At 43.6% G+C, this 27,642-nt stretch overlaps 1 protein-coding gene across 1 annotated transcript in view; it reads right to left on the bottom strand.

Moving 5' to 3' along the window:
• ROR1 (receptor tyrosine kinase like orphan receptor 1) overlaps positions 1-27,142 on the bottom strand; it is a 146,632-nt gene extending 119,490 nt beyond the window's left edge. Inside the window, exon 1 of the mRNA XM_027694221.1 lies at positions 27,040-27,142. Coding sequence (XP_027550022.1) covers positions 27,040-27,142 — 103 coding nt within the window. The remainder of the gene's footprint in view (positions 1-27,039) is intronic.
• Positions 27,143-27,642: the final 500 nt, after the last annotated feature.

Here is a 27,642-nt window from a genome sequence, read left to right as displayed (position 1 = left end):
TCTCAGGATGTCCAGCGAAACTTGGAGACACATGTTAAGGGCAGGGAAGGACAAGGGAGAAGCCCTCAAAAGCCTGAATTTGATTCCTTCAGTTTTCCACGCCTGGAACAGGGGAAGGAGAACAAGGAGACAATAGAGAACAGGTTGTATGTAAAATAAGCACAGAAAGAGTGAACTCAGCCCAGATCCTGCATGTTGCTCCAGGAAAGGAGGACAGCTCAGGTGGGAAGGAAAAAAGGATATTCTTTTATCATGCTCACTTGAAGATAAACTTTCTGCAGCTTAAAATAAACACTCCTGTTGAAGTGCATTCAAACACACCACAATTAGTATCCTGATATTCTCATCTGGAAGGCTACAGGCTTGTCCTGATGTAGGGTCATCAAGCAAACCAACTCTTCCTTATATAAAAAAATCCCCTCCATCTAATCAGTAAGGACTTGTCCCTCAGATGAAAGCTTGTTTTCTTTCTTTTTTAATAATGAGAATATTTACAACAGCTAACAGGGAAACTTAATCAGCCCTTTGAAAGCATTGAGGTATAAAGAGGTGCACAGACTCATTGCTCTCCCCATTCCACAGCAGAAATGGGATATTTCTGGAGAGCTGAAAGGGATCTGGTTTATCATGTCCACTGAACACCTGCCTCCATTTAACCCTTTGGGGACTTTCTGCTTCAGCTCATTTTTTCAACGGAGTTTGTGGATCAACAGGGCTCCAAATTCTTCAGAAACTGTTCTCCCCCTGCCTCTTTTCAACAATATCTTACCAGCCAGTCTTTCAACACAGGGTCTCCATCCTTATGGTTTTCCAAAAGACTCCAACTGAGGGATCACAGAAAGTCAGGACAAGGCAGTTTTTGTTCCTGCCAAGTATTTGAGCTCAGATCCCCCCCTTCATCATGTCAATCACTTCTCTGGGCTGGGGCAGGAGTTACTTGGAGCTCCAGAGGCAATATAGGTTTTTACAGAGTGTCTGTCTGGTTGTCCTGCTCCTGCACCTCCATGCTCCATATCCAGGCACAGATGTACAGATTTTCTGCAATATGTAAATTTATCAATCCAGTGTATTTCCCATGTACAGAGAATTCATCTTCATCTCTCCATGTCAAATTTATAGCAGATTTCTTTGTCTATTTTTATTTTTTAAAAAATTAGGGTTGAAAGCAAAGCGTACACAGCAAAAAGGGAAACAACTCTAAGGAAAATGAGCTTGGGGCTTCAGCAACATGGAAGTCAAATATTTTCTCTTTTGTTGGGAGGTTCATGCAAAATGCTTGAACTAAGCGAGCAGCAGCAGTGAGAAGCTGACAGCAGAAATCAGGTCCTCTGCCTTTGCTGTGGCACAGAGCACCACAATACCACAGGAGCTTTAAAGATATAAAAATTACATTCCCCCCAATCTAAACTTGGAAGCTTTACTCCTAAAGAAAACCAGGATAAGATTAACTCAGCAGCATAATCTCAGCACACAAGTGGAAGTGTGCTGTATTTATTTACATACTCTATTCTGAAACTTATTGAATGGCCTTAGTTGCAAAGCAAAGCCCCTCTCCCTCAGACTGTTTAAGTAAAACTGGTATTCTTCCAGATTATTCTAATTTTTTAAGCCTAAATGCCGTATGGCTGGAATTGGAAGGATGTTTGTCTTTTGGAACCCAGTGCTACAGAAATCTGGCATCAAAAGTACAATAGAAAACAGAGTTTGGTGGGAAGTTCAGATGCTTGACTACCCTGCTCTGAATAGAGCAGAAAACTTCCATTAGTTCCCTGCTGTTCCAGCCAGGGCAGGTCAGTTCCCTCCAGCCAGTGGACTCTTCCAGCATTAACCCCCTTTGTACTGCCACAGCCACAAACACCCACTGCCTGTGCCAAGCTTGCCAAAATTAACTTCCAAACTCTGGGACACGTACAGGCCAATTATTTTAAAATCTGGGATAATCTGGCCCAGAAATCAGGCCATTATCTGACAGCGTGTGCAGTGACATGAACTGCACACAGTTGTGTCACAAACACAACCAGGGTTTCCACTCTGTGCTGACAGAGTAAGAGCAGCTTAGAACTAGTTGGGAAGAATTCATTGCTTTTGCATTGCATGTAAAACACAAAGTGCTGAAAACAGGAATAGTTAACCCAAAATACAGGAAAAAATGCTTTAAGCACAGCCCACGAAGGACTGGGGTGTTGGTGCTGCATGTTAAGTATTGAACAGCTGATTAAAAATCGTTTTATAAACACTAACTCATGTCTATGGTTATACTTTAGTATAACCCAACATTTTTTGCCACGTCACACTTAAAAGTTGAATTGAGTACCTGACACTGCAGCAACAGTGTCAGGACAAGTACCTGCTAAAAATACTGCAACAAAGACGTTGCTGTAAATTCAAGGTTTCCAACTAAAATCAGATTTATTAAGAAAAAGGCAATAAAAAGTAAACCCAAATAATTTGTCATCTAAACATGTACATGAGGATTTCTTAACTAGAGTTTGAACCCACCCTGAAAGGGAACAGGGTTGAGGTCCTTGTGCAGCTTGGAGTACGGTGAGAGCAGGATGAGATGGTTTCACCTGGAGAAGCTCTGCCATCCCTCTAGGCTCCAGTACCTATCTGAGCAAGGAGAGCTCAAGGTTTGACCCTTGCATAATTATCTCTTTGTCCAATGTCAGCCTGCACAAAGTCATTTAACTTGGCCATGTATCCATTTCCCAACTGTACAAGAGAATAGCAGTAAAAAAAATAGCAATAAAAAATGCCTTCCTCAGAAGGAATTAATGAAGAAAATGATGTCAAGGATCATAAGGGTTTGGGGTATTTACAGTGAGGACCAGAAGATAGGAAAAAACGGTGTCTTATCCAAAAATCAATATGGAAATCAGTTCCCAGTGTTCTGAAGGGCAGCATTGGTTCTGCTCAGCAGTATTTGATAAGATGGATGGGGACTAAAGCATCTCCATCCCTCCTTGTGCTGTGAGCAAAGAAACACCCGCACAGAAAGGGAACTGCCCCTGAACAACAACCTTCCCTCTGGGCTGAAACTCCGAATGACCCATCGTTTGGCTCAGTGTAGTCACATTATGGCATCCCAATGCTCAGAGATGCAGAGATTTTGGCTTCCCCAGTGCCATCCAGGAGGATGAACACACACACACAGAGCCTCCAAGGATGCTCCCGCCGGGAAAGAAGAAATGAGCCTGCTGTGCCCAGTTAAAATACTTTCTTCCTCTCCTTTATACTCAGCTAAGACAACACTCTAAGCACATGTTCAGTGTCCAAATGTGTCTTTCCAATGGAAAAACACATTTAGAAAAGCTTAAATGGCTGTGGGAAAGAATTCATTTTCAGGAGAGGATCCAAAATGGTGGCCACAAATGTGCCCTGTGGATTTTGGGAAGGCAGAAGAAGAGGAGTCCAGGCTGTCTCCGTTTCTGTGCAGCTGCACCGTGCTGTGCAAGGACTGAAAAAGTGTCTTCCCACTTCCCACAAAAATAAGTAGTAAAGTCTCAGCGGTGCCAAAGCTCAGAGGATGACAAAGAAACCAACAAAACCCAACAAAACAACAAAAAATCAGTTGCTATTTTCCCAAACAATTCTAGGAACACAAATATGGTTTTATAGATTGAAGTCATTTTTCTTAACGAAAAAGAAAAAAAGAAAGAGGGCTCTAATACCAAAGACTTCTATAAACTCTAACAAAAGCTGATTTCTAAGAGGAAAGCTTTAAATACCTAAGAAGCAGATTTTCATGCCAAGAAGCCAAGCGGCTGCCACGTGCCAGCAGAAGGGATTCATGGATCTGTGAGGAACTCGCTCCATTGTCTAAGGAATTGATGTGCTGAGATATGGGCACTGCAAAGCCAAAGGCCCCTAAAGTCCCCTCCAGTGTGGTGGCCACATCCAGGCACAGGCATCCCACTATTATTCTATTAACTGCAGATGGCAGGGAAACAAGAGAGGAAAAACACAATATGCCCCAGTTGTTTCCCACAGAGACTGAGCAATATCAGGGGATCATACTGTGTTATTTAAATCTGGGAGACTAAAAATACAGCTCTTTAGTCCTCTGGAATGTGAAGACTAAGGGCAGTTACACAATCTGAGGTACCAAACCTAAGGATGTGTCACAGTTCCTGTGGATTTGGTGTGCCCTATGTCATTGCAGACCTTCTTCCCTTAGGAAAACAAACACACAAACAAGCACATGCTACTACGCATTCCCATCTCTATCAGTCATATATTAAAAAAATACTCTCTAAGGTCTGAGATCATTAAATAATGACAGTAAATTTAGCCCTATCTCTCATTCCCAACTCCAGTAAAGGAAACCTGAAAATCTGCACTGACATTTAAACAAGACAGAGACCACAGAAGATGCATCTTCAGTCCGGAAGGGTCTGATCCAGACCGAGCTCAAAGGCTCCCATTGACTTCCCGAGATGCTGGACCAACCTGTACATCCAACCACTGCCAAGCAGGACTTGCTGCCAGAAACATAATCCCCCCCAGTTCTGCCCAGTCCAATTTAAACACCTCAGGCATTGCAGCTTCAATAACCTCTCTTGCAAGATTATTCAGTCCATCCAACAGATTTGACTGTTAGGAGACTCTGGAGGTTTCCTGGTCTGCACTGGCTCCCTCCTATTTACAGTCATGGCTTCCTTTGCCTTGCTCCGAGCAACACCCCGGCCCTGCTGGGGTCACAAAACATCCCCCCTCTGAAGTGCAACAGGTTTGCTCTTGCCCTAAATAAAAGCACAGAATCCATTTTCAATTTTTTCCTCTAAGGTTTCACCCAGTTTGTTGAAAACTTTTGCAGCGTTACCTTTCCACAGCAGTATGTAATATTATAGGTGTGTTTCCTATAATATATATAATATATATACAGCCCTCAGTACATAATATTAAAGGGGTGCTCCCATACAGCCCTCTGACCTTGCTCTGTACATTCATTTTCAGGTTCCTTTCAGCCAAACATCAGAAACCAGGTCTGGGTGATGTTTTTAAGAACAAGTATCTATTTGTTGTTGCCTAAATCCCTTTTCCTTCCCTTGTGACAATATCATATAGAAGGGAAAACAGTCTGACTCCAAGCTGGAGGTTGGGCCAGGTGACCCCAAGTCCCCTGGAGCAGCATTGTGAGGATTCCATGATTCTATAAAATCCAGACACTCTGCATCCTGGAAAACAACGAGATGCTGGCACAACTGACTGACACCATTATACAAAACTTCCCACCTAAAGTCTAATAAATAAATATGCAAAGGCTGAGCTTGATCCTTCCAGAACAGCAGCAGCACAAAGAGGGTGATGTGAGATGGAGGTTGCTGTGGCAAAACAACCTTGCTGGGGTTTCCAAAACAAGGAAGAAAAACTAAACATAGCCCTCAGACCCACGAGACCCCAGGTCAGTCCACTTGAATAAAAAATTGAGTATTAAAAAAGGCGGGGGGCAATCTGTGTCTCTGTGTGTTTTGGGGGGAAGGAGAAAGAGGAAAGCAACACTTGTTATTTGAGCAGGGCATGCCTTTTTTTCTTGGCAATCTCTGCCTTCTCTTTTCAACAGACACATCCTTTGGGGCCTAAATTGTGAGTTAGACACATGTACAGAGAGAAACAGGCCTCTGTTCTCTGTAGAACGACAGACTACTTATTTTTCAGTACAGACAGCCCCAATATCTGGTATTTAACTTATATGTAAACTAGTCCCAGCAGAGCTCCCCCTCTTAATGGCTCACACAACTTTGGAAAACACATTTTTTTTCCTGCTCTTGGCCTGGACTCATCACTGGTGCATTAACTCAAAACGACAGTGAACCCAAGTCTATCCAGTTTTGTGGGTTGGTGTCGAGTGATGAGGCTTCTTGGCAGACTTGGAACTACTTGGGAAGTCAGAAGTGAATCAAAGACTATTACACAGATACAGAGAAAACATTAGAGATCCTGACAGACTCAATCCTTTCAAAATGTTTGATGTTTTGCTGTTCTCAAGTGACTCATGTGATTAATAAAGGAGACATATTTGTCATCTCCTTGGACAGAACCAGAAATGTACTTTGTTAGGAGGAAAGATGAATAGGCTTTTAGAGAAACACCACAGGTGAATCCCACCCACAGCACGAGATGTGCTCTGCACAAACACCCTTTTTTATGGGAATTCCCAGGAGCAAGGACAGAAGAGGGTTTCAGGATCAAGTACCACAGTTCAGGTCTGAGTAATGTTTGTTTTCTGTGAGCTTTCACATCAAAAACCATTTTATACTCAGGTCTGCAGTGAGAAACAATTTAGGTATGATACTATTACTGCTTTTTAATGAGTATATTTGTAAAGTCCTGAATAAATAGGTGCAAGAAATATTCATTAAATGGAGTTTAGGGAAGCTGGTTTCTCTGGGATCCCTTTGGAGTCACCAAGGTAACGAAGGTGTTATAGATGGGGCAGAGTCCTCTTGCCATATCCCTCCCCAAAACATGTCCTAACAGATGAAAACCTAATTTCTTGTAAAAACACAGCCCTCACAGCCTCTCAATTCTTTGAAGGGCTTTATTCTCCTTACCCTGGCAAGTTTTTTCCCTCATATCTAAATTAAATCTATTCTGTTTTAAATTAAGTCAAATACATTTTGTCCCACCAATCAGTGCCATTGGGAATAAGCTGCTTTTTCCCTCCCTGTGACATCTTACATCCCAGTAACTTGCATCATCTGCCTTTTTCTCTTCACCCCTTCCTTTGTGGTGATGCAACCACAGTTCATCCATCCTTACAGGTCACATTTTCTTAGCTCTATGATTCTCGCTGTTCTCACTGGCCTTTCCCCAGCTGATCCACACTTTTCCCAAGACATGCCTCCCAAAACCAGGCCCATATTCCTCCTCCTGAGGTCTCTCCCGTGCTGAGCAGAGGGACAGACAAGTTCTTGTCCCCCCCCAGTTCTGTTGTGGTTGGTGCAGCCGAATAAACACAATGTTTGCTTCTCCTCACAGAGCACCACTGTTGGCTTGGCTCTGCTTCTGCTCCATGAAAACTCCAAAATCATTTCTGAAGAGCTGCAACCCAACCACACTCCTGTTCTGTGATTACTCCTTCAAAGGTTTAATACAGTGCACTTATTCCACCTCTGCATATTTCTTCTGTTTAAGACCATTTTGAAACTTGCCTGCCAACACCCCTCCAGTCCCCCCAGCACAACTGCTCCTCCCTTTCCCAGTTTGCCATCAGAAGCACCAAATCACTGGGCCCAAGGCTTCCCAGTTATTTTCCTGCAAACTCCAAGAGCAACCCTTGGCATGGAACAACTCCAGTTCTGCCTTTTCACAGTTTTACTCAGCCCCCGTGTCTGTCTCTGACTCGTGGGAATGGCACATGGGATGTGACATCAGAAGATAACAGAGCTCCAGATACCTCATGTCGTGTTCCCACAGGACTCCATGGGTAGCTGGAAGAGGAAAAGAGATCAAGTGTGATTTGTCCCTGACAAAATCATTTTAACTTGCTATTTATCTCCTTGTTACCTTCCAGCTGCTTGCAAACAATTTATCTGTTGCTAAGCAGATTGATGTTGAAATCCTTCACACTTCCCTTTTTAACAGGTTTTATGTTTGTCCTTTTTCCATTCCCAATTTTCTAGGCTTCCCCCCATCAGCACAGTGTTTCGCTGTGAGGCTGACCTGGACTGAGGTTAAAGACTTGTCAGAAGAAATCCTAAAACATCTAGTTTATCCAAGCATTCCCTAAAAGGTTTTTCCTATTCCAGTCTGAGATTGCAGCCCTTACATTTTTGTGTTCATGGTGTCTGCTGGGTTTCTCAGGGCAGCACAAAAAAAAAAAAAGACCATTAGAGATTTGAGCCTTTGGTTTCACTATCCAGGATGTTTCCTGTGCTCTCAATCCCAAGTCAGCATTTCTCTTGGCTTTCTCTTTTTCTGCTTCCTTCATTATCACTCAGAGCTTTAATTCCATCCTGTGCCTCAGCTTTTCTGACTTTGTTGCTGTATTCATCCTGAATTTCGTACCCATCTCTGGCAATCTCACTCATGGAATTTAGATGACAACCTCTTCTATTTGGGGCCTCCACCTCTCTTTTATTCACACCCATCATTCCCACATCCTAAGAGGATCTCCTCACATCAGAAGTATAATAATAATAATCTCTGCAAGTAACTAGAGATTCCCTTAAATACTTTGTCTCTTCAGATTTGCTTCCCATAGGATCTTTCTTACTTAGGAACTTTAGTCTTTACCAAATCACAATACCTTTTTATCACCCTGCTTCCTAAGGATTTTGAACTCTATCATTCAAGATGGTTAATTAAAATACTTTCCAAAGTCAAGACAGCAAATTTATAACCACTTGGTCATTTCATATTTGAGGAAAGAGCATTTCAATCCCATGTTGTGCAATTTCAGGACATGTCAGAAAATGCATTTATTTTATGAAGGTAACAATTTTGAAATAATTAGCAACTTCAAAACCAAATTGATGATTTCTTTTTGTCAACATCCTGCTCCCCCCCCCCTCCAAATCCACACACCTGGGAGGTGAGTGGTGGGAATGGCAGAAAGCTTTTGCAGGATTGGAGACAGTGGTTGAGGAATTTGGGCTCAGGAATAAGGGTTAATGGAAGTGAGATGGCTGCATATGTCACACATAGACAGGGTCCCATATTACCTTAAAATAAATTAATAAATAAAAATGCTTTGATCTTGAAATTTTGGTAAAAGAGGCATGTGGAGGAACAGATTCCCAGCTTTTATTCCCAGATCTGCTATGGGTTCTGTTGTGGGATCTCAAACAAACTATTTAACCTGTACTCCTCTACTGGGACCTAAAAGGGAAAAATACGTCATTCACAGCAAGACACTGTGAAAAATTAAAAACTGTTTACAAACAGTTCTGAGATTCCTCGATCAAAACTACTATTAAAATAAAATCGATAACTTCTGCATACTATCACCAAAGAAATAAATATTGAGCTCACTAGATTTCTTTTAGATGGAACACTGAAAAGATCTGCTTTTTTCTGGTGCCTGCCAAACTGCAACTGGAACCATATTTTCTGCATGAAACTTTACACCCAGAAGGAACTGTAAAGGACCAGAAGGGTCTCGTGTCCCTGTACACTTATTACTGCTGGAAGCTCCAGGAGCATATGGAAAGAACACTCGCTAGGTTGACTGGAGATGATGGAAATACAGATAAGTGCATTCATCTGTTTAAAGAATAAAAAGAAAAAAAACCCTACAGATCTTATTAAATAAGTTATCACAAAAATATGAAGGTACATGTTTGCAGGACATGAGTCCAGGCACATCATTTTTTACATGTTTTATCTGCTTTGCATGGATGTGCTTTTTCCTTTAGCTGCTCTGCAGGTTTGTCAGGACCCAGAGAAAAAACAACAGAATATTCTGACACCAAGATTTATTTGGGTCCTCCCCATCCTGATTGAACACATATCAGTGGCCTGAGCTACATATTCTCAGCAGCCAAGAATATCAGTCAAGAAACAATCCCAAGGTATGACAGGTGTTCAAAACCTGCTTTTTACCCTTCTTCTGCTTTCCATCACACACTTTACCTACTCCAGCTTCCCTAAGCCAGGAAAAGCGAGTGCAAATATTAACTTTAATGTATAAATTGTGCACGTTTCTCCACGAGCGCCTCCTCTTCCATACCCGGCTCCTTGAGGAAAACCAGCTGCTCCAGCCCAGAACAGGGTAAATCCAAACAGATTACACTCAAGTACTGCTTTATGTGAGATTTGGGAGAGACCACAATAATCCTAACCCTGATCCTCTGCATGACACACGCTGCAGTTCCTAAGATCCAGCAATCCTTGTGCACATCCCACTGTGGCTGGGAGCACATTGTTCCCCAAGTCAGCCCTGATTTAAAGGCTTCTCAGTGATGAAGAGCCTCCCACATCATTTGACCATTTGTTTTCAACAAATTGCTGCTTTCAAAGCAGGAAAGTTGAAGTTGGCTCCCTTTAATTCAAGCTGTAGATATCGAGTCCCACTGCAAACCACACTGACATGGAGAATTCCAGGGGCCAGCTGGGCACCAGAAACAGGGCACCAGAAGGTCCATGTGAGGAAATAGCCCTGCCTGAAGCATCATCAGCTATAGAGAGCCTCCACCAGGCACCCAAAATAAATGATGTGTTTCCACACTAAACTGGTCTGATTCATTTCTCCAGAGTTAAGTCAGCGTATTTAAAACAAACTCTGAACAAAAATACCTTTTTTGTTTATAAGGCTTTGCTTTCCAAATCATTCCTGGGCACTTGTCTCTAAAGATAGCACTTTCCAAACAGTCAGTCCTCTGGATGCTGAGGAATCCTTTGGGAATGCACCTGGGTGACTTCAGGACTTTCACTGTGACTATTGGAGGCTCAGCCCTTGGTACTCATCCTTCCACAGGGATGGTGCATGTGGGTCCCAAGGAAGATACTGCCTTGGGAAATATGTTCATATGAAAAGAGCCAATTTCAGGATCACACCTCAGCCTTCATATTGTGGTGCTTTAACGAGGAACTACAAAGTGAGATTAAATCTGCAGCAAAATGAGGATTAGTCCAGCACAAGACTAGGTAAGGAAGGACAAAAGCTGTTCTCATGCCAGAGAACACCCTGACACCCCTTTTCACCCTGACCTCCTTGACTGCTTTTATGAAGTGCAATCAAAAATTATATTTTGTTATAGTCCAGTCAAAGTTTGGATGAAACCAAAAGAAACCTCACGTGGGCTGCAGCCTGTTAATGATACTGTGCTCTCTTCTGGCTCCCTGCCAAGGAGTGAACAGTGCCAACATTTGCAGACTTCCAACAGGAAATTAAATAACTGCCCTGTTGGAAATATAAACCCATTTACAGTGGTCAGACTTGCATTTTCCAAAACAACCGTACAGTTTGTGCACATAAAGCTCTGGGAGAATTTGTCAGAAGATTTGGCCACAGGAATACGAAACAAAACCTTGTGAAAAGGTGTTTTACACAGGTCTACAAATTAGGGCTTTGTCAGGTGTATTTCCTGACCTAAAGGCTTCTGTAGGAACAATTCCAGGGGTCTTTAGTGCTGTACACACACATCCCCCTGGTCCATGACTGAAGATTAACAGAAGACCTGCTTATTTCATAATTTTCTGTATTGTTACATTCACTTCTTCAGAAGTGTTTTGGGCAGCTCATAAAGTGCTGCTGGAGTTTGGGAGAGCCTGAGCTTTATTTTTAACCTGTTGTGTGACTTTTGGTCAAATCTCTGCTCCAGGCTTCTGTTCCTCCTCAGACACTTCATCATATAAAATCATAGAATCACACACTGGTTTGGGTTGGAAGGGACCTTAAAGATGATCTCTTTCCATCCCCTGGCCATGGGCAGGGACACCTTCCACTAGCCCAGGTTGCTCCAAGCCCCATCCAACCTGGCCTTGGACACTTCCAGGGATGAGGCAGCCACAGCTTCTCTGGGCAACCTGTGCCAGGGCCTCACCACCCTCACAGGGAACAATTTCTTTCTCATATCCAATCTAAACCTACTCTCAGTTTGAAGTCATTCCCCCTTGTCCCATCACTGTGTGTCCTCGTCAAAAGTTTCCTCCGTCTTTCTTGCGTGTACATTGAGGAGAGAGGCAAACTCCTGCCACTGCTGGAGTCAAAGGAGCTTCACCACTGGCATCACCACTACTCAGACCTAAACTGTGAAGGTACCAGAGAAAGGAGCCTGTTTCCTCACAGGTATTTGTACCACCTGGAGCGTGGCATAAACCTTGTCCAGGTCTCACAGGTACAATACAACAAAAATTATATTATTCTCTAAGTATTATTGGACTCTCATCTTCATTCCTCTTCATCACCCAGCTATTGCAACCTTTTTCCTTTTCCAGCTCCCCTTCATCACCCTGCTGTTGCCATTTAGAGTCAGAAATGACACAGACACACAATCCAGGAGTGGGATTAATGCAGGAGAGAGCATCTTAGGCAGAAGCAGAATATTCAGTAACAGGAATATGCAACAGGAACAGCAGCAGCAGAATTTCCACACTTAAATGATTAGAAAACTGTCCTTCACATTTTTACCAATACTAAGACAGTGACAACTGTAGCATTATTCTTAATATTATTTCTTGTCAAAGCAATTCCATGCAGTAGTGCAAACAAGCTACCTCTCACCTATTCACTAAGGAAAACTTCCCTGCATTCCCTGTAAATAGTCCAAAGCTGCAGGTACAGAATGACCCCTCCCCCCAGTAGTGATACCTTGTAGTTTTGCACAGTAGGGCCTTTCATTCAAGGATCTCAACTTGTATTACACAGGTGGGTAAACATTACTATCCAGCTTCACACAGACTGGGAAGAGGACGGATTGTTGTGGAGTAAATCCATGGCAAACCTGCAGCAGAGGGGCATCCCATGAGGGAAAGCTCCTCTGGAGCCAGCACTCACCTCTCTGGAGCAAAGAAAACTTGCAAAAAACAGTTTGTGGGATCAAGCCCACTAAGCAAGTTCCTCCCAGAAATGAAAGTCATATGGAAATAATTGCTTGAAACAATTCTGTTTTCTTAAGAATCTCTTCTAAACTGGACTGAAGATTCACAAAAAGATATGGATTATCTAGGTATTTTAAAATCTTACCTAGAGTTTTCTGTGTCCTTCGGTAAAACTAAGAATTTTACAGGTATTTAATGCCAGCAAAGTAGAAAGCTGCCTCTACATCACTGCTTTTATTGCTCCTTCCCCCTCTTCCGCCACACAAGTTGGGTTGAGGCCCTTGAACAACGTGCCGGGTTCCACCACTGCCCTGGCACGCAGGGAATTATTTGCATCTTCCAGATTCACATTCGGCATGAGCCATTTGACTTGCGAGCAGGAAAACAAGCCAGGAAAAAGCAGCACATTTGCAAGCGGCAGGAAAAGCAGCAGCAGGGACAGAGTCCGAAAAAGCCTCTCTGAGCTCCCCGATGCCCCAGGACACCACTAAGCACCGGGCAGGTCTCACTTTCAAGTCTCACTCCTGTAAATGAAAAACAGCTCCAAGTCTCACTCACTTAGGCCCTGGTCCAGGAAGGCACTCAGGCGAGGCTCCAACCTTAAACACAGAACTAGTCCCGCTCAAATCAGCGGCACTGTTTACAGTTACAATGGATGTGTAAGTGCTCTGCTGGACCCGGGCCTCGAGCAGGGATTGTTATTTAACACTTTCTTCAAGTTATCGTGCCAGTGCCTTGTGCCTCAACAAACTTCATTTATTTTCCATCCTCTGCATCTCCTGTTGTTTCTTGAACAAACACAGATGTCCCCAGTTTGAACACTTCACATTCTGCCACCACAGTAATCCAGGAACCAGCAGATATTAAATTAAAAGGAGAGTCCCTATTTTCGAAGTTTTCCTCGAGACAAGAATAAATTAGCACCACTCGCTGCCAGTCCAGGGGAAAAGGCAAACACAGGCGGTGGGGCCAAGGGAGTCTTTAGGAGAGGGGAAAACAAAGTAGCCCTAAGGAGGAGGTAACAGCTTGAGGTGTTTTTCTTCGGTGAGGGGATCAACAGGAGGAGTTCTCACTTCTTGCTGGGGCTGATAAAACACCAGACCTTGCCACAGGAGCTGGGAATGACCAGACATCTGCAGCAGAGCCTTATTCAGCTTTTCCAGCACCAGTTTGCAGAGATTGGCCTCCCCAGAAGTCTCTCCTTGCCAAGACTCCCTGACACAGTCCCCAGGCTGGGTTGACAAGCCAGGGATGTGCAAGGACACATCCCAGTTGGATGAGACATCACCACAGCACATGGACACTGGCAGCTCTTCCACCACAAAGGCACTGATCACACACAGCAATGGAATTATTTAAGGAATCAAAGGGAACAACTTCTTTTCAATCAGGGCTGAAGAAACTGCTTAGACAGACCTCAGAATAGTCAGCAGGGGATCACTTTGGAAATACAATATTCCCAAGGACCGGGAAGAAAAAACCCCACTGGAGAACAGAGATTAGAAAAGAGGAAAGAAACAGCATGAAGAGGAAGAAGTATCATGTGCTCTGCTCACTGCACCTCTTAATTAAAAGAACACAACCCTGGTTCAGTGAATTAATGTCGCTGCACATCCCTGCTGGAACACACGTTTTTAAAAGGGATACATTCCTCTTCTTCCAAATGCTGCAGGATTTCCATTCATCTGGCTCCAGCATGTCACAGAACTGCAGTACAACAAGATAATCTCTAGAAAGCCTGGGCTGTTATTCATATATTGAAACATAAGTAAGATATTATTGGTTTGGAAGCTGTCAAGACACTTCTCTGTGTGCAGCAACAGGAGTCAGAATGAGACACTATCCAGCCCCTACCAAAGGCTTCCATTGGACACTGGGAAAATCAAAGCCCAGAAATCCTTTGGGGTGTTGACATTACTTTTCTAAACTAAACCATCACAAGTATAGTTCCAGTTCCCATAAAACTAATTTTATTTGAGATATAAAGCTTCTAATATAAGCAAAGGTTTTGAAGGAAAAACAGGTCAATCATTTCAGCCGCCACACCAAATAATATTGCAGATTTTTCATTTGCTAATGCCATTCCAGAGGCTGGGCACGTGAACATGTGCAATCCTGCTCCAAGTGGGACAGATGGATTTATTTATTTTTTTAATAACCCCACTCACTAAAAAATTGAAAATAAGAAAAAAAGCATTGGAAACTGCACTGTCATTAGTGGGCCCTCCACCCCCTCTTTATTACGCAGCTCAGATGAGCAGGCAAGACCTGCAGTGTGCTTGGAAGTCAAGAAATGTGGACTCTTGTTGAACCAAAGGAACTGGAAGCTTTCAAATCATGGGCTCTCCAACAATTTATTACCAGCATCAGTCCCGGGATGCATTTATTCTGCATTTCCATCAGCGTAAGGAAGAACAGGTTTGCTCAAAATATCTGCCCGAGACTTCAAAGCCCCAGTTAAGCAAAGCACGTCCCAAAATTAAAGGGATGTTAATAGAAACCTTCGGAGCAGTTGTTGGCTGACACAAGAATACACTGAAACCCAAACAACCCCTCAGGACTTGGAGCTGCCAATAGAAATGATCCATCAGGGCAGATCCACAGTCCCAAGTGTGCTCTGCAACTCCTGAAAGAATGTGAGTGGAAAAGCAGCTGCACTGTGGGAAGATGCTTTCGAATCTCTCAGCATTTCTGATTGTGTAACTCTCAAAGTCCAGTGTAGGTCGTTTGGCCTCCCAGTGTTAAACAATCCAGTTCCACAGAGGGCAAATTCATCACTAGAACACGAGAAAATAACAAAAATCCACCCTGGCAAGCAGCACTAGCATTGAATTCCCAAATATTTAGCGTTTGTGCTCTCCAGGGGTGACCCTCCTGTATCCTGCATCTTCAGACACACCAGTATCCAGAAACGACATGGAAACCAAGAAATATCTTGGATTAAACTGGCCCAGGACAGAACCTTTTGGTGCAGGTCAGAAAAGGGCTGTCAGAGCCTCCCGTGCCAGGTGCACCCCTTTTCCAGCACATTTTCACTGGGCTTATATCCAAAATAAACCATTGAAGTCCCAAATCCCAAACATCAAAGATGAATGAACACAAAGTATCCAAAATGTTTCCCAGTTTGGCTCAAACCAGTAAATTCTGCCGAGCTCAAGCAAGGATCAGACTTTGGGCAAGGGGAAAGAAACACTTGAAGCTGTTTTCCGTTTCACTTCATCTGAACAAATGTTTGATAGATTCAGAAAAACAGAAAAATCCTGAAGATTATAAAATCCTTTTCCTGCATAGACAAATATCAGTCACTGCAGAACTCTATACAGTGATGAGAAAACTAATAAAAGTCAAAAAAGCCATGTAAGAGACTAAACCAGGAATAGTTTCCCAACCAAGAGAGCTGACTTAAATGTGTAGTATTAAACATTTCCTTTTTTTATCTCTTTATATTCCTCCAAAATGCGAAAAGTTCCTGCTCAGACAGCTATTATCTCCTTGAATTGCACATGCAGTTACTAAATATGGGCTTCAGGAACAAATATTGTCTCAAACAGCAACAGGTTTCACCAAATACTGTAAATGTTTTCCTGACGTACAAATTGACTTAAAATTTGGAATTTATTTCAAGTCCCACATTCAGTCTGAGAAATATTTCTCATAGAAACAAGCAGTATCTTTTCCTTAGGATTTGACTGAATTCTATACAAAAGGCAGATGAGATGCCTTTCAATTTCCCAGTACAGATTTTTTGAGGAAAAAAGTGGGATATTATGGATGAGGTTGGTGGACGGCACGAGAACAAATATGGAACAACAAGTGCAACCACTTGATTGTTCATTTTAGCCCTATTATGGTATGAAAGTCATGCAAATAATATTTTGTTTGGAGAAATCCAATCCCCTCTGAGCAGCTACTTTTCCTGCATGCCAAGCGCTGTTTTTCTCCGTGGAAGAACAGCTCACATGGCCCGTGCTGGAAGTGACACTTGTCTTTCATCCCTGGAAACTGAGCCAGCCACACACCACAGCAGGGATCAAAGCCATCCCTCCTCCCATGGCACCTGGGGCAGGAAGCAAAGGCAACACTAGATCCTACTTGAAGACAAAATCCCAAGTATTCCAATTTCACACATTCTGCAGCAGATATTTCCTATCTCTGGGATGTGGACTCTGAGCTGGCCCCATTTGCCAATTTTCGCACATAAAAAACCCATCTCCATGGTACCACCACACATTTGGAAGGTCTTTAAAGCCCCACGTGTACTTTGAGTCCCAGCAAGGTCAGAGGGAAGAGCTGCACTTCCCTGTTCTGCAGAATAAGATATTCTAGGACACTCTGCACTGTAAGGGGACTCCCCTGACTCACTGCTGGACAAAGTGTGTCTGGAAACAAAGCAGCAAAAGCAGTTTCTATGGTTTTAAAAATAAGGAGCAAATACCATCATTAGGAAGAATGAGTTCATACCCTAAGTTCTTTTAGAGCAATAATATCCCACACAAGGGGTGGGCACATCATCACTTTCTCATGGAAAGTGGCTCTGTTTTACCCACAAGTCCCAAGAAAACTTACAGAGTGATTCTACTCAGGCCAGAATTAAGACAGACAAGTCTTTTTTTAAAGGGTAAGTAACTCACCTTTACCCCTTATTTAAATAAAACAGATCTGCTGACTAGCTTCAGACACCTGGATTACTTATTATGCTACAGTTTGGAAGAAACAACTTGGAACCCAGGAATACTACAGAACAAATACAAATCCAGTGCTGGTCACACAAAACTTAATGGCCAGTCTTCGCGAACGAAGACTGCGCAATGGATTTTTTAGGTGAGACACAGCCTGACACACAAAACACTGATCATGAGAAAAAGATATTTGTAAGGAGAAGATGCCATGAATCCAGCCTGTTATTTCCAACAGGACAGAACCTCCCATCACCAGTCCAGCAGAGCAGGGATCCCTTTACACAGGAAGTATTGCAGCTGACTGAAAGCAACTGCCCACTACATTTACTAAAAGATTCATTACATGTATTTTCAAAGGACCCAAGCAGAAAATCTGCCAGGTTCTGCTGCTCAGATTATATTAATCAGCACTAGTGAATGACTGAGCCCATAACCACTTGTAGGATCTTTAAAAGAACAAAGCAAGTAGATCAAAAATTAGTATTTCCTTCCTGCACCTCAGTCACTGTAATCCCCAACCATCTCTGGTGGCAGTAATTTACAGTAAGAGCAGAGTTACAAATAGCAGGATAATATCAAGCCTTAATACCTGATGAAATGAAAGCTAAATTAGCACAATAATCCTTCAAGAACATAAGTGCCTTCTCAAGGAGCCTGACACCAGCTTATACAGGCAAGGGGAGAAAAAAGTGTATTAAATCAGCTTCAGTGGGATAATGCAACAAAAGCTGAAGAAAGTTGAGCCTCCTATCACCACATATCCATCCTTTGCAACATTTCAAGTGATTTTACAGTTCTTCTGACAGATGTTACAGAGACACCTCTCACAAATTACACAGAACATATACACACCTAATCCCCTTCTTGCAACACCGAGACAGAATTCTTGCCCTCGGGCCCTTTCAGTTATTACAATTAGTCCATGTGAAGTTACCCTTGATAATCTCAGGAGATAATAACTGGCAGGAGGAATAGGATAACAGAACATCCGACAATTACAGGGTTTGGGGAGGGGATTTCTGTAGAGCCGACAAAAAAATAAACAACACCTAATGTAGGAACCTCTGCAGAACCCTAAACTGGGGTATTCCCAAAGCACTGCTGTCCCTGCTGTGACCCTGCTGGATGGTCTGGGATGCCTGAGGCAACAGCTTCACTCATCTACTGACAGAGGAAGAACAACCAGTTAAGACTTGGGTGCTGCATTCAGTCAAAATCTTCCTGAAAAGGGGGATTGCTCTTGGAGCTACCTATGGATTTTTAAAGCTGGATGGGACCATTATACCAGAGGTACTTCATGATAAATATGTCAGAGACCAAAAAATTCACCCAGTGCTTCAGAGTCTTCCGAATGGCCTGGGGTGATAGAACTGAACATGCCCCACAAATGACAACAGAGCAGCCTTTGATGTTTGGGTTCCCAAAAATCCTTGTAGAGGTCCCGTGTTTACAGAAGCCACTTCCACCTGTGGCACTCACCATGAGATTCTGTCACCCACCAAGGGCTTGTGGCAAGGAAAAGCAGTGAGTTTGCAGGTGGTCTCTGCTCCTTTATTGAACAAGTTCACTGAAAATTCACTGTACCTGCTGTCGACACTGAGAAGACCATTTTCTCCTCCCCCCAGTACCAGCTATCAACTTTTTAAACTTGCAAGACAGATCAAACAACTTGAATTATTAGGATCTACAGAACCACAGAGACACAAGTATGATCAGTGATAAATGTGGCTCCCCATTAAAATCAGTTCCAGGAGGAAGGAATGGGCCAGTTGCTTAATGCCCAACCTAATCTGTCTCACCCTGAATAGCTCAGCCAACAAAATAAACCAAATCAGTCTGACTTGGACATTCCCTGGAGATTTTCAGCCTGAAATGAGAAGGGTTGATCACAGAGCTCCTCATATCAGGACCACATTTGCTGCTATGAAAAGTAAGAGATCACAGATTTTAAGAGAAAAGTCCATACGGAATGTCCAAGTTCGGCACATAAAATACTCCCAAGTTTTGTGAACCTTTTACTACTGCTCAGGGTTCACTACAGCACCAGTTATAAGTCAGAAATACTCATCAGAATTTAAAAAAAGATTGTTTAAAAAAAAAATCTCAGAGAATGCGAGAACATAAATCACATCTTACAAACAGACTCTCCAAGGAAAAATGGCAAATCAGATATTATTTCTCCCTGTGTAATGGAAGAAAAGCAGGAGAACATCTTCTTTTAGTCCCTGATGAAATAGAATTTTGCTAATGACTAAGATTCCTCTATAGTGAGAGGATTCTTTTACAGATTCTTCTCTTGCCTGGGCCTCTTTTTGGAGAATTTACATAGCAGTGAGGACTAAAAGCAGCAAAAACCCTCCAACAGTTTTTAGCTGGGTGTTCAAAGGCCTTCCTAAAGCCCTTTGCTGTTCTAAAAACCTACTTCATACACATGTAAGATGCTACTGTTCTTAATGGCATGAAGAACACGCATTTTCAACACAGAGCAACAAATCATACACAGAAAGGGCAACAACAACATCCAACTCATGGCCTGGCAGGGGAATGACCCAGAACCTGGGAGAAAGTAGTGTAGAGCTCCAGTGTTCCTCCATTGCTGCATCCACTAGAATACAGCCTGTTAGCCCACACCAGGTTTCAATTATTCATCTCTTAATCAACTTCAGACTCACTTATTTAAAAGGATACAATTTTAACAATAAATCTCAAGGACAGTGTTAATTAAAAGCTAAATCTTGCCCTGAGCTGGACTTCCAAGGTCTATGAGAATGTTCACAGCCCATTTATTTATTCCAGCATTGTGTCAGTTATTAAATTACAGTAAATTAAAAACACAGTGACAGAGCAATAGCTAAAATAAGTGAGGCTTGTTGCATCTCACTTACAAAGGTTGCCAGACTTGTGCTCTGACAGGCTGCCAAGAAAAGTGAATGTAAAAGTCAGGGGCCCTCAGTTCAAAAACGTCCCATCGTGAGCGTGAAGTGTTTCAGGCTCAGAGATGCCAGCAAAGATCCACCTACTGATATTCCCTGGCCTCCTGAAAGCATTTAATGATATAAATCCATCTTCCTGACAATCAACTGGGAATTAAATGACCTCTTGTCATTTTAGGTGAAACACACTGAAAGCAGAGCTCAACGTGGTGCTCTCTCCACTCAGCACATTGTGGAGAAAAAGGGATGTCTCCATCACGCTACAGATTTGCAGGAAATTCACAGAGAGATAATGTGCTTTAGAAAGAAAAATCAAAACATATGGAATGAATAATTAACATATACAAAAAAACCCTGAAATGAAAATACATAGAACGCTTGTTACTTATACAGCACATCAACTGCTTCAGAGTAAACAAAACAATTACAAAGACACCTCCTTTTATCTGAAGCCAAGTTAATTTTGGAGAAGAGATGTTCACCCATGATAACTCACCTACTACAGGAAAAACTGGGAGAGGCAAAATCCCTTGTAATACAGTGTAGACTCCACAGTGCTCAGATATACATGAACTCTATAGAGGTGTCACGGGTGACCGATATTCCCTGCACAAGGAGGATGATCCTTCTCCATGAAGAGAGGTGAGGTAACGGAAGCTTTGCAGAGAGAACTTCACTTGATTAAAAATGAATCTAGTCTTAGTTCTAATGTTGATTTTAATTTTTTTATCATTTGGCCAAGCTTCTCTTTTCTTTTAGAGACTCCTGTGTTCACAATGACTCTTATCTTGGAAGGCAGAATTACTGAAATCGACTTCAACAGGAAAAAAACAAATTCCATCTACAAGTTCCACATTCCACAAACATGGACATAAACATGGTAAGAGCTAAAGGTCCTCATGAGTTTTGAAACTAAGGCCACACAAACCCAAACCCCTCCTTCTCCAGCATGTTTCTCACACTGAGGCAGTTTCCCTGAAGGAGTAGCCACAGTGGTCTGGATTGACCAGCCACAGTGTGGACGCTCTCAGACAGCTCATCACACTTACACCATCCATCCTTTAAAGCTTGGCTTAACATCTTCAGGAGGGACTGGGCCACCTCCCTCAGAGGGGGACACAACAGCTGTCTTTGAAGAGGAATGTTCACACTGTGAATGTGGAAGTGCATATCCTTCCATAGATAATCTCAAATTCTGAGGGTAAGAAAAGCATATTCCCAGTCTCCGGAGGGAATGTCTGAGGAGGTTATAAAGATGCCAAACGTTTTTCTGTGCTTATCTCCTATCTTCCCATTTCCCATGGCCTGCTGCTGTGCTCTGACACAGAGCTCCACCATTCCAGCTCTTCCCGGATCCACAGATGTTCAGAGCTCTGCTGCAGACAGACAGAGCATCTGGGAACGGGACAGAAGGACACACAAGGGACACCCCTTGGAAGAAAGGAGCACAAGGTCACAGGAAGCCCTCGTGCAGTATCAGTTTCAACATGTGACCTGAGCAGATTAAAAAAAAGCTTTTAATAAAATGCAGGTTTCCCCTGGAGCCTCCACTAACTTTTCTCAAAAACTCATCTAGTTATGAAACTTCCCCACTGAATGTTGGGATGGCAAAGCCTGAACATAAAGCTGGGCCCAAATATCTGTTAGTGAGTGAAAGCACAGCTTTGTAAGGCCAGATCAGGGCATCAGCAGAGCTTATAAAAACCATACAACATCTGCACAAAGTTATCAGCACTTCTGCTCCAGCTCTTTGGGAGTGTGCCTTGCCTCCACATACAGGGACTTGACTTTTTTTTTTTTTTTAACTTTCCCTGACACCAAGGCCAGACAGATCTCCTTTGCCTTCAGTGTTCCCAAAACACCACAAATATGCTCAGGATCCCTGTCTCCAGTGTGACATCACAGGATCATAAAGTATCCTGAGTTGGAAGGGGCTCATCAGGATCATCAGTCCAGCTCCTGGCCCTGCACAGACACCCCAGCAATCCCCCCCTGTCCCTGAGAGCGTTGTCCAAACGCTCCTTGAGCTCTGGCAGCCTTGGTGCTGTGACCACTGCCCTGGGGAGCCTGTTCAGTGTCCAACCACCCTGTGGGGGAAGAACCTTTTCCTGATATCCAACCTAAACCTCTCCCAGCCCAGCTCCATGCCATTCCCTCGAGTCCTGTCACTGGTCACAAGAGTGAAGAGAGAAGAAGTCTCGGAAAGGCCCGGCTGGGTTAAGCTGTGCCTGGACCAGCAGTACCAAAGTGGCCTGTTCCAGCCACAGGGCCACACTGCCCAGTCCCCGGTGACAGCAGTGACACAGGACACTGCCTGCAGGAGACCCTGCTTTGCTGTTCTTGCCCTCCTGTGAAGGTGCTCTGTAGCACACTGACCACACAGGCACAGCCTCCACACAGCTCTCCAAAGGGCTTTGTTAGAGCAGGATCTCAAACACAATTACTCTGTGAAACTCAAAAGATGTAACAAAGCAGACTTGACCTGAGCTTTCTTCTCCCTCTGCCTTGGGCAGGAACTCCAGGTAATGACTTGTTGAAACACAGTAGAAAGAGCCCAGCTCTGTACACAGCCCTGCTGGAACACGGCCCTGGCCCCACAGCTCATTTGTACCTGTCAGCTCCTCCCCAGGGCAGTGCCTGCCTCTCTGTCCCTGTTGGTGACCACTCTGCATTATTTTTTCAGAAATCCTATCTAATAATGATCCTCCAAATCTGTCTCCGTCCCACCAATACACGCCACAGGATTCCCTTCACGAGCCACCAGCCATTTCCTTTCATATAGTGCTGTGCAGATTTACTTGGAAACAGTGGCACTCCAATGTCTCCACTTCAGGAGGAGATCCTGGAAAGCAATATTCCTCACTACAGGATGCTGGCATGGAAGTATGCTGAGGAGTCTGCCTTATTGCTTTCCCTCACTAAAGGGTTCCTTTCCCAAGCTACTTCTTTTTCCCAAGCTGCCTGACTTTGGCAGAGCATCATTTTCAATATCACATCGCATTAGATTCCAAATATCTGCAAGTTCTTTTATTCTACATTATATTCCCAGGGAGAGCTGAAAGAACTTTACTATTGAATACTAGTAATATTTAGAGCTTTATTATTACATAACACACCAGCAGTATCTGTTTAAGTTGAAATTATTCTATTTTTCCACCTTAGCAAACTCCATAGCCCTCCTGTGCATTGTCTTTTCAGCCCAATTAAATGACCTTAAACATGTCCAAGCCTCTCACATGCCACATTCCTGGCAGGGACAGCAGTGACTCTGCTTGTAAACACACAGAAAAAATTGTAACTTCTCCTACAGCACCTGACCAAATGAAATTTTACACCAAATGTAAAATTTCAGGTATTTTACATAATTTCTTTCATCACAAAGTGTGTAAAACTGTAATCACCAAACCTACAGAAGCATCTTTCAGCTGACACCAGGATTTTGTTATTCTTTCCAAAGAATCACAGACAACTGCTCTGACATTCATTTTACTATTGTTCCATTTAAAAATGTGCAGATTCCTTGATTTTCAATATCTCCACAATTAGAATGAAAAAGAAACCAGGACGAAAGAAGCTCTACAAAGTCACTTAACTATTCAACTGTTTGGAGCTGTCCCAGCCCCAAATTAATTTCTTTAAGCTCAGCTTTAGCGAGTTGGTTTTAAGACACAGCCCCCACTTTGCTGATTTTTAAGAGCAGAAACTTGGATCAAAACCAGCATCTTAACAATAAAATAACTTCATCTGATATTCATTTAAGTGTTCCAAGGCGTAGGAGTCACTGTCAAAACTCAAGCTGGGTTATCCCTGTCACACCTCCACCTCCACAAGGCTGGGTGTGAGACTCTCCAGCTGTGCCAAGGCTGCCAGGATTCCTTTGGTTCAGGGAGCAATTTCCCCTGTGAAGCACCAGCACAGATTACCTGGATACCCACAGCAAGGTGAGAACATCACTCTGACACAGCAGATAAACCTCAGGGCTTTGCAGCAGAAAATAACTCCAGCTCAAGAGTCAGCCAGAGGCCTAAAAATTGTTCCTTAGGATACAACATTTCAAAACACGCACAACTGTGAACATCAAATTCGCAATTGAGGATGACCGAGGGGGTTTTTTACGGGGCTTGGGGAAGAGAACGTTTACACTTTTTCTTTTGTGTGAGTTAACTTTCTACATATTTCTGGCTTGCAAGACAATCGCTGTGTGCAAAGCAGCTGCATTTAGTTAGAGACGTTTTAAAAGAGTTTTCAACTCTGAGGTGCTCTTTTCAATCGCAGAAGACTTCTGCATTTCTACATCTGTTTCCAAAGAGTGGGATCCAGTGTCACACCTCAGGGAAACTCTTTTTTTCCCCCCTCTCTTTGCCTACTTAAATCCAAACGCAAGCTTTAAAACACTCCCCTGCCCAGCTCTCATTTGCAGTGCTTTAAATCCCTGTGAGTACATAATTAACACAGCAGTTGCAGTAGATGTTAATTACAGAAACAAAGATATGGTTTCCTGAAGATAATTTGCTGGTACTTCAAGCCACTTTTGTCAAAAAATACCAGACTACAAGCTCAAACAGTGACATCTACTCTCATCCTCTAAGAGGCTTAAGGCAACAAAAGCATTTTGTTTGTTTGTAAACTGGTTCCTGGATTGTGGCTGAACCAGCAGCCTGTGACCCATGGATGAAACAATTAACCACAGGGACTAATCAAGAGCTGGGGAACTTTATCTCACAAGTTTCAAGGAAATCAGCAGTACCTATAATCTAAAACACGATCTAGAGATCTGTGGGTTTACTACACGCTCTTAAAATGCTTTTATACTATTAATGATTCTTCCATTGTGACTCCTCACAAAGTTACATGATCTGGAATAATAATAATAAAGCTGAACTGGGAATATCCAGAGTCACACACAGCAAAAAACATCCAAGTGGAGAGTTCCTGTTGCTTATATTGACATTACCTTTGTGCTTTAATTCAGAACACTTGGGCCAGCCCATGAGCACCTTGGGAAGAGCATTAAAGACAGTGGGAATGTACAAGGGAAAATGTGCGTTTTGCATTGTTTTGCTCATGGACAAAAAGGGAGCACCAGCAGACAGTGGTCCACATTCTGTTTTTAAAAATATCAGTCTTCAAGGACAGGGACTGAAGGGTTCTGTATGTCTGGTGCAGAATCTGTTTACCCGACCACTCCAGTTACCTTAAAGAAATTTGTAAGAAGTTTTATAATAGCTTTTTCTTTCTTTGTTTTTTTAATTAGTGTTAGATGTTCAGCTTCCCTTATTCTTCCACAAAATGCAGATCTTTAACAAGTTTGGGGGAAAACACAGTGTGTGGTTGTAACATGTGATAGATGTCTATCTATAAAAATAATAAATAAATAACTTGATCTGCCCATGAATCAACACTGTAAGCATTTGCCAAAGATATTACTTAAAATACAGGAAATACTTCAGTGTGGAAAGTAACTGTACATAGTCACAGATCACAGTCCAGGTTGGAAGGGAACTGGAAAGATCACCTTGTGCAACCTCATGTGGGAAAGGGAGCCCAGCTGAGATTATCCAGCCTCATCTTGGAAATCTTTCTTATGTTGAGCTGAAACCCCTCTTGGTGTAACTTGTACTATAATGACTACATTAAGTCACACATAAAGATGAATTCATACAATGAAAGATGTTTCCCAGCAGAATTCACAGTAAATAAGAAATGGCCAGTTCATGGGGTTTTTTCTCTTTCAGACTCTTAGAAACCCACAAAAATTCATATTATGACCCTAAGGTTTTGAAATTATCTGAAAAACGGGGGGAGAAGGACTTTTTTTCCCCTTTAAAAAAATACAACTATTTGTTAAGCACACATAGCATTCCCTGGGGACACTAGAAAACAACTTTTGAAAACTTTCCCATTGAGATGTCATGAAGAATTCGCCAGAACTCATCCAGCCATTGAATCTGCAGCAGGAGACTGGGATATCGGGAAGTCATCCAAACATCCACTCCTAACACACAGTCCCAGGTAATGGCATCATTAGGGACATCCCCAAACACCGAAATTCAGGCACAGGGATATGACAAGGGTTGTATCCGTTAGCTATGACCGACTTTTAAAGGCAATTATCCCACTATATCTGCAATATCCCTTGGCTTAAATTTTGGCTTTTTTCAGTTCTGAACTGAAACTCAATCAGCTTTATCTCTTTAGCATTCACTTTTTCGCCTTCTGAAATACTAAATACAACCATATTATCAACCAGGACTTCTCAGAAGTGGGTCGTGATTTAAGTGCCCACCATAAAACACTTTTAAGGAGCCGGAGTTCACGAACATCCAACTCTTACTGAAATTCTCATGCAGGCGTCCCAAAACACTGCTCACTTTTTACTGACTTGGCCCCGAGGACTCAGTCCTTGCCCAATTCCAGCTATCCCAGCTCCAAGGTCCCTTTATGCATGTGCTACGCTACCCTTTACACGTAAATCACTGGCAAAAAAAGGCTGAAACCAGAACCCCGATAAAACAGAGGGATCGCGGTATCAGTCGTTAAAACCAAACCGAAGAGGCTGTTGGCAAAAATAAACAAATATAAATAGATAATTAAACAGATATACATTTTTGAGGGATACAAGGGGAGCGAGATGGCAAAACATGCCCCCCCGAGCTGGATCTAAAGCACAAGTCACAAGTGTGATAACACACCTCGGGCACCATCAATCACGGACCGCAAAGCGGGACCGCCTGGGAATAGTTACGCCGGGAACAGTTACCGGCCCGAACACTTGGAACGAGCTTTTATACGAAGCAATTAAATCCAGACCGAGTATAAGCCCCCGAGTTCGTTAACGGGAGGCGGCGGGGCCGCCGGACTGCGCTGCCCTCGCCCCTCAGCACCGCGGGCTCGGCGCCGCTCGGCACATCCCGCCCGGGATCCCCGCCGTGTCCCCTTACCTTGCGTGGCGTCCCCGGGCTCGGCGCGGCTGCCCGCGCGCAGCAGCAGGAGCAGCGGGAGCAGCAGCGGGAGGCTCCGGTCCGCGCCGCCCGGCTGCTGCATTCCTGAGCCGGCGCTGCTCCCGCATCCACCGCGGGGCCGCCGCTCCTCCGTCCCGCGCTGTGCCGGCGGGCGGGGAAGGGAGCGCGGGCGGGGAAGGCAGCGCGGAGCCGCCACCTCCGCCTCCCTCAGCCCCTTCCCGCTGTCACCGCCCGCCCGCCCCGCGCTGCCCGGGCCCGCAGCGCCCCCTCCTGTCCCGCCCCGTTCAGTCGCCGCCGCCGCCATTTTGTCCCCCCTCAGAGCGGCGGGGCCAGGGCGCCATGCAGGGGCCGCCCGTCCTCGGAGCCGAGCTTGGAAGGCGGCACTTGGGGATATCATCCCTCCCAAGGGGCTGCTCCTCAGATGGTAACTGCAGTCCGTGGGATTGTTGCACTTGCGGAGGAAACGCTTTTCACAGAATCACTGAGGTTGGAAAAACGCTCCAGGATCGAGTCCAGCCTGTGCCCGATCCCCACCGTGTCACCCAGCCCAGAGCACTGAGAGCCACGTCCAGTCATTCCTTG

The sequence above is a fragment of the Neopelma chrysocephalum genome, unplaced genomic scaffold (assembly GCF_003984885.1).
Source record: "Neopelma chrysocephalum unplaced genomic scaffold, ASM398488v2 Primary Assembly neopelma1_97, whole genome shotgun sequence".
Lineage (NCBI taxonomy): Eukaryota > Metazoa > Chordata > Aves > Passeriformes > Pipridae > Neopelma > Neopelma chrysocephalum.
Note: the sequence above shows the minus strand (reverse complement) of the source record. Positions and strands in the feature narration are given on the sequence as shown.